Genomic DNA, 7,072 nt, shown 5'->3' on the forward strand with positions numbered 1-7,072 from the left:
AAGAAAAAAACGGGCACGGCGTTGTCGAGAGTTTGAAGTGATCAGTAAATTACGGAATGGAGTTCAATAGGTCCAGCGGAACGAGAGGGTTAACTCAGCATTGCGTCACCGCTGACGTCTGACGTCATTTATGATCAATGACCCGTCCAAGTTTTAGGCATTGTACGAAGAAATGTACTAAAGAATCCATGACCATACAAGAAATGAACACATGATGAATGATTAATAACATTATAATCTGTTTGATATAAATGTGTAACTAAATTGATATAAAACAAATGTGCAAATCAATTATAAGTGTTATTATGGAAGTGAAATAAATAAGTAAATATAACATGTATAGGATATTAGGATATCATTAGATCTATAGAGAGGAATATATATATATATAAAAGAAATGGAAACTGCGGTGCAATATGTTGTAACTATAACTATGAGCATAACTATGATTTTTGTCTAACAAAATATGTCTTCAGAACCTTATCTGAGGAACGCAGTTCTGTAGTTCCATTTTAAACAATTCTGGATATCAGTGGATTTCTAAAGGAAGTATTTTCATTTGTTGCCTTATGTTTTGTCCCACCCCTAGTATATGTGTGTGTATATATTTATACACATGCAGACCAGTTTGTTGCAGTGTCCAGCATCTCTGCAGCAATGCCGGAAGTACACATACGTATATTTTCAAAAGACAGCCTCTGGATACGATGCTGAGCACGAGCTCTCAACTCTCTGAGTGGAATCGGTCCGGTAAAAACCGCTGTATGGCCACCATGCAGCAGAATTTTCTTCTTATAGCCTAGATCATCTTTCTATACAGCAACAATACTTATTTTCAGATCCTCAAAGTACTTCCCAAGGTAAGATACAATAAAATATTTACAATCATGTGAGGGATGTACTCACTTACATTTACATTACATTTTACATTTACAGCATTTATCAGACGCCCTTATCCAGAGCGACTTACAATCAGTAGTTACAGGGACAGTCTCCCTGGAGCAACTTAGGGTTAAGTGTCTTGCTCAGGGACACAATGGTAGTAAGTGGGATTCGAACCCGGGTCTTCTGGTTCATAGGCGAGTGTGTTACCCACTAGGCTACTACCACCCTACCACCCTCACTTTTGTGAAGTACTGTGTATATATACATACATACACACACACACACACACACAATAAAAAAAGGACACTGACAATTCCAAAAATTTTAATGTAGCACTGTGAAACCATTTGGAATATTTGGACCAAAACAAAACACAACACAAAAAAACAACATTGTAAACGTCCTGCAACTCGTTGGGAGCAGCAATCTTTTAGTGCATTGCTACTGAGAATGCCTGACAGGCTGAGCGAACATCAGCCCACTGACAACTGAAGAGTCCTTGGAAATTAGAGCAGGTATTGGTTGAAGCGTCTTCCACACTACGTTGTCTTTCAGACAGGAAATCCGCTCAACTGTAGAGTTAAATCTCTTTGTTTGAGGTGTTTTTGAAAAATCTGAAAACATTTACAGCAATCACTCAAATCTGACACAAGTCCGTACGTTTTCCACACTTCAAAGAAGATGAACTGACAACGGAGACCAGCAGTGATGTCAAAGTCAGGAAAATGAAAGGAACAAATCATTCGCAGTTATGAAAGTGAATCACATTGGGGGTAGGAGGCTACTTAAGAATAAAGGAGTTCTACACAACTTCCCATTATTATACAAATACTTTCTTTCCTAATAAATAACGTTTTTCGGGCGGGGACTGGTAATGCTCTCCCTTATGAAGGCCGAAGTCAGGATTTCAATGAGGCAGATAAATAAATCTAAGAGGAAGCAACTAAAACAAGTAGAATCCATTTCAAGCTTTAACACATGAGACATGCGGCCGCTGCATGCCTGTCTGCCTTAAAAACTCCAGACCTCCTGGTCCATTTACATTCTGTTAACATGACATCAGAGAACCCAGCTTGTGTTTTAAATCCTGAAGTGCATTCACATGGGGAAAGCACATTCAAACTCAAATTCTTTTTTTTTTTTTTTTTTTTAAATCGATTCACCATTATTCACGTCTGAAGTTTTGTCCGGCTTTTATGTTCGGACCTGGAATTTGCCGGCCTTGGTCATATATTTGATACCTTTGAATGGTTTATACTTCTCCCCGTACATATCCAGTCGGTTGACCTTCAGGCCTGTGAGAGAAAAACAGAATAATTCACATCCATGATCTAGGAAATAAAAGGTAAAAGCCAGTACTTGTAAACGCATGCTCTCGTGGTCTTGGAGTGTAACAAAGTGCGCCATCTAGTGGACAAAAGCCGATGCTGCATAAAATACGTCCCCAATCATGTCATTAAACCCACAAACAGGTAGACATATGCTGCTTATGGGTTGCACTACCTGATATGGCCATCTGCTGGATCTTAAACTGAATGATGATAGTTGGGTTCTCGTCAGGTTTGGAAGCACCAGCTTGAAGACTCATGGAGCCCTTGAGACTTGGCAGCTTCTGGGGGTTAATTTTACCCACATCCCAAGTAAGGAGCTGTGGTAAAAACAAACACAACCAAGTGCATTATTCTAAAAAGTCACTCCAGATGAGGTAATAATATTACATAGAAAAGATAAAACACAGAAAATGCATTAAACATGGTAATATTTGCATGCAACATTGAGGACAAGATAGCATTTAAGTTGCATTGTACCTTTGTGACTGGGTCAAAAGTGTATGTGCCCTGTGAGGCGTTGAGGTTGGCATTGAGGACGCCGCGAGGCAGCTGGCTGCTCACCAGCACCGACTCCACCGCCTTGCCCATAGTCTGCTTAGGCCCAAGTGTCAGCTCAAAGCGGCCCTGAGAACTGCCTTCCCTGAAGGTGATGTTGTGCTTCACATACACTGGAATGGCCACCAGGCTGTGGGATACACAGAGACAGGCATAAGATCTGGAGACGTGTGTACGTGTGCATCGCAGCGTGTGTAGCCCGTGGTTTGGTTCGTTGGTTCACTTAGCAAGATAAGGCAATCAGATTTCACCGCGGACGGGCTTTCATTTAACTCTGAGGAGTAACTAATGATCACCTTGAAGACTGGTAACTGTTATCAGTTCAATTGAGCAGAGACAAAGTGCCCCAAAAGATGAAACTATACAACTCATTTCACCTCAAAGACTACAGGTTTTGCACATTTTTGCAGGTTGGTATGTCTGGGCTGCTGAGGGGTTGAAATATGGATGCAACGCTTGCTGCACCACATGACGTGCTTAACTGTGTACAGTCGTGGCCAAAGGTTTTGAGAATGACACAAATACTATTTTTCACCAATTTTGCTCCTTCAGTGTTTGTAGATCTTTTTCTCAGTTGTTTCTCTGGTGTACTGAAGTATAATTACATGCATTTTATACCTTTCAAAGGCTTTTATTAACAATTGCATCAAGTTTCTTCAAAGACTCAATATTTACAGTGTTGGTCCCCTATTTGTTTTTTAAAGACCTCTGCAATTCGCCCTAACATGCTGTCAATCAACTTCTGGGCCAAATCCTGACTGATGGCAACCAATTCCTTCACAATCAGTGCTTAGAATTTGTGTGTTTTTATTTTGTCCACCTGCCTCTTGAGGATTCTCAACTGGATTAAGGTCATGGACCCAAAATTTCTCAGTTTTCTTCCTCAAGCCAGTTATTTCTCACTTTGGCCTTATGGCACGGTTCTCCATCATGCTGGAAAAGGCATCTTCACCAAACTGTTGAAATGATCTCAGCAGGTCCTTTTGTGGCAGGGTTAAAATGCAGTGCAAATGGGGTTTTGGTATTTAGTTCATTTTCATGGCAAAGAGGGACTTTGCAATTGATCCAATCGCTCTTCACAACATTCTGGAGTATATGCAACTTGCCATAATAAAAAAACGCAAGCAGCATGTGTCATTTTCAACACTTTTGGCAACGACTGTAAAGCTAGCAAATCCGAGCCGAGGAGGACATTGATAGTAATGGGTTTATATAAACGGTTAATAAACTGTTTATTACATCTGGCGTCTTTGGTTTCACTCTGGCAAAAAATTGTGATGGAAAAAAAAAAAAATGAAACATTCAATATGGGAAAATATATAGTATATATAGTATTTAAGGATAACATATATATGGCAAGTATATGCCGTATGGCCCAGTCCCAGTTATGAAATTTCTAAGTGGAACACCTTTCTGCAGTGTTCATATTTAATAGTAGCTGTGGAGCTGTGTACAGGATGCATTAGAGACAACAGGGCAGGCACACACACACACATACACACGAGCACACGCACACTCGCTTACTTCTGAGAGCTGACGTGGTAAGATAGCAGCCGGAAGTTTCCATCCGGCGGAATGAAGGATAAAATGCGCTCAGCCTCCCAGCGTTTAAACCGCACACACGGGTGAAAACTGACATCGTCCAGGAGACGAGGGTTCTGGAAAGAAGAGGAAGGAGGGAAATAAGCACAAAACGAACATCTCACAGTCTTCCCCAAAGACAAACACAGAATAATCAAATGGACATGGCAGCTATGACCATGCAATCCAGTCCAGGATGCTCGACAGTCATTGTGTTATACAAAAAAAAATGAGAGAGGGAATATGATTACGGCATAAATGAGCAACACACATCTGCTATGCAGTACTGGTAATATGGTCGGGGGTTAATTCTCACCATAAACGAAAGTGTTAAGTCAGGCATGCCTGTCAGTTTCACACAAGCATCAATCACGCCTTGGATCTCCGCTGTGATGGTGGAGCCTACATTAAAAACAGAGACAGTCACCACATCACGTCTAATGGCACAGGGTACAAAAACAGCATTCGCAAATTCAATAGAGCACCAATCAGAATTCTTGAATCAAAGTGACGATCTTCTGTCTGCATATAATGTATGGTAGAGGTCGATTACAGAGATCGCAAACAAAGTGTATACGGAAGGTGCCAGAATTTGCTGGTTAACATTTTTGGGGGGAAACGTGTAAGAAAAGTATTGATTCCTTAGTACCTAATCACTACCACAGACTTCTGTGTGACAAGGAGGAAGAAGCTTCCTTGTTTAGAGGAAGTCGTCACTGCAGTTTAATACCGAACATTTTAGCCTTACTGTGAGCTGAATATACCAATGACATATTTTGCAGTGGGTATTTGCCTAATGGGTAAAACACTGGCCTATGAAAGTTAAATTGAAGTGATTGGTCATTGTGATAAACTGCAGTGACACAACGAAACGTATCCTCTGTTTTTAACCATCACCCTTGGTGAGCAGTGTGTGGGGAGGGTGCTTTGCTCAGTGGGCTAGACACTAGTGACTGTTCCTGTCACTATTGATTGTAAGTCGCATCTGATAAATGCCTGATAAATAACACTCCAACAAAAAGGCCTCTCCTCTCGTGTGTGTATTTTAGCAGTAATAACGCTTGTGCAATACCTGACTTGTCAATAATGGCATCAATTTCCTCAACCACGTCGAAATAGGCTTCGTTGTTGGTGTACTTGACTCCTGTGCGCCGCCACGGAACCACAGAGAGCTGGCCGGTCGGAAGCTGCTCCCCAACATTGGTGCTGCCTTTAACAAGAGAAGGTAAACGGGAATCAGGGTGAGGATGCTGTGGCTCACGGACTGCGTTGGGCGTGGGCGTTCACGGCGGCACCTGTTATGGTGTTGACCACCGTGCGCAGGATGGTAGGCGGCTTAATCAGCTCCTTCAGGATGTTGGACTCTGTCGCCAGGGGAAAGCCGTTGTCCAGCATCTCCTCCAGCAGCTCATAAACCACGACCACGTTGTCCTTGATGGCAGCCTCCGTGCACAGGCCAAAGTAGTCCTGTATGAGGAGCAGGGGCGCAAGACCTCCATTAACATTTACAGCATTTATCCAGAGTGACTTACAATCAGTAGTTACAGGGACAGTCCCGCCCTGGAGACACTTAGGGTTAAGTGTCTTGCTCAGGGACACAATGGTAGTAAGTGGGGTTTGAACCTGGGTCTTCTGGTTCATAGGCGAGTGTGTTACACACTAGGTTACTACCACCCAGGAAAGTAAGGCTGAGAACGGGTACCTGGAAGGTGTCCACCACCCGGTGCAGGAACTCGATGACGAACAGCGGGGGCACCTCGCTCTGGATCACGGCCACGAAGTAGATGCGGTGCCGCAGCACGCTGATGAGGTAGTGGTGCGGCGTGGGGATGACGGGCGGCACGTTCTCCGGCTCGCTGGCGCGCTCCTGGGCCTCGAAGAAGTAGTCGCACACGGAGCGGCTGACCACGCTCTTCCAGTGCTTCTCCAGGAAGATGTCTCCCGAGGAGTTGACCAGGAACAGGCTGTGGATCATCTCGCCTGTGCGCTGGGGGAGAGAGAGAGAGAGAGAGAGAGAGAGAGACGGCGGCGCCATTTACAGGCTGGGCGGAGGAGGAGAAGCCGACACGGGCGGCAGGTGGAGCTCAAGTTACCCGGAGTAATGGACGCTCGGTGTCCGATGTTGACCAGCGAGCGACAACCGGCCGCTATTTCACCTAAACCCCCGCCGAGCGTCCCGCACCGCCGCCCCGGTTCCTCCTCCCGACTCCATCACACGGTCGTCTCGTGACAGCGAGCTCCGTCACGCGGCGGGGATGTGGCCGCGGAGCCGCAGTCGGCTCGCTGCTTTTTTTAATAAGTAAAACGACGAGGCTGATGGAAAATACTCACGAGTTCGCCCCGTTCTGTCCTAAAATGCCGCTTCCAGTCGGGCTGGCGAACGAGCGAGTAAATAATCCTGCCGGAGCCTGGCGCCGTCCCCGTTACTCACTGGGCCTGTGGTAAATGTACGACAACTGCGACGGCCAATCAGGTGCCTGGGGCAACCGGAAAGCCCGCCTTTCTTGGGTGCTCATTGGTGCATAGTACGGAAGTGATCGTCGACGGCTACATGCCCAGCTGCCATTGGTCAAAGACCAGTCAACATCTGTCAGCTCTTTGTTGGGTTAAAGGAGTTGCGTCTGACGTCATCAAATATATAGTATATTTGTATGTATTATAGAAATATAATATAAAAAATTTATAATCTTAATAATTATGCGTGTTTAATTGCATAAGGC

General features: G+C 44.3%; 1 protein-coding gene across 2 annotated transcripts; it reads right to left on the bottom strand.

Moving 5' to 3' along the window:
- Positions 1 to 1,192: 1,192 nt before the first annotated feature.
- Positions 1,193 to 6,816, bottom strand: ap3m2 (adaptor related protein complex 3 subunit mu 2). 2 transcript variants are annotated; one of them, XM_028995962.1, is made up of 9 exons: positions 6,684 to 6,816; positions 6,055 to 6,339; positions 5,648 to 5,819; positions 5,425 to 5,562; positions 4,669 to 4,754; positions 4,296 to 4,429; positions 2,694 to 2,901; positions 2,389 to 2,533; positions 1,193 to 2,180 (listed from the first exon to the last, which is right to left on the bottom strand). In XM_028995962.1, the coding sequence occupies exons 2-9, from the start codon at positions 6,325 to 6,327 to the stop codon at positions 2,080 to 2,082; spliced, it is 1,257 nt and encodes a 418-aa protein (XP_028851795.1). In that variant the 5' UTR covers positions 6,328 to 6,339; positions 6,684 to 6,816; the 3' UTR covers positions 1,193 to 2,079. The 2 variants fall into 2 exon arrangements, with proteins under 2 accessions (XP_028851795.1, XP_028851797.1); XM_028995964.1 differs by having other exon boundaries at positions 6,446 to 6,800.
- Between the last annotated feature and the right edge of the window lie 256 nt (positions 6,817 to 7,072).

The sequence above is a fragment of the Denticeps clupeoides genome, chromosome 11 (assembly GCF_900700375.1).
Source record: "Denticeps clupeoides chromosome 11, fDenClu1.1, whole genome shotgun sequence".
Taxonomy (NCBI): Eukaryota; Metazoa; Chordata; class Actinopteri; order Clupeiformes; family Denticipitidae; genus Denticeps; species Denticeps clupeoides.

Excerpts from the sequence above, each read along its gene's own strand:
- ap3m2 (XM_028995962.1), bottom strand. The coding sequence starts at position 6,327 with ATGATCCACAGCCTGTTCCTGGTCAACTCCTCGGGAGACATCTTCCTG. Across the intron at positions 5,563-5,647 it reads GGTGGTCAACACCATAACAG|GCAGCACCAATGTTGGGGAG; the intron begins GTGCCGCCGTGA and ends CTCTTGTTAAAG. Across the intron at positions 4,430-4,668 it reads ACTTAACACTTTCGTTTATG|AACCCTCGTCTCCTGGACGA; the intron begins GTGAGAATTAAC and ends TCTTCTTTCCAG.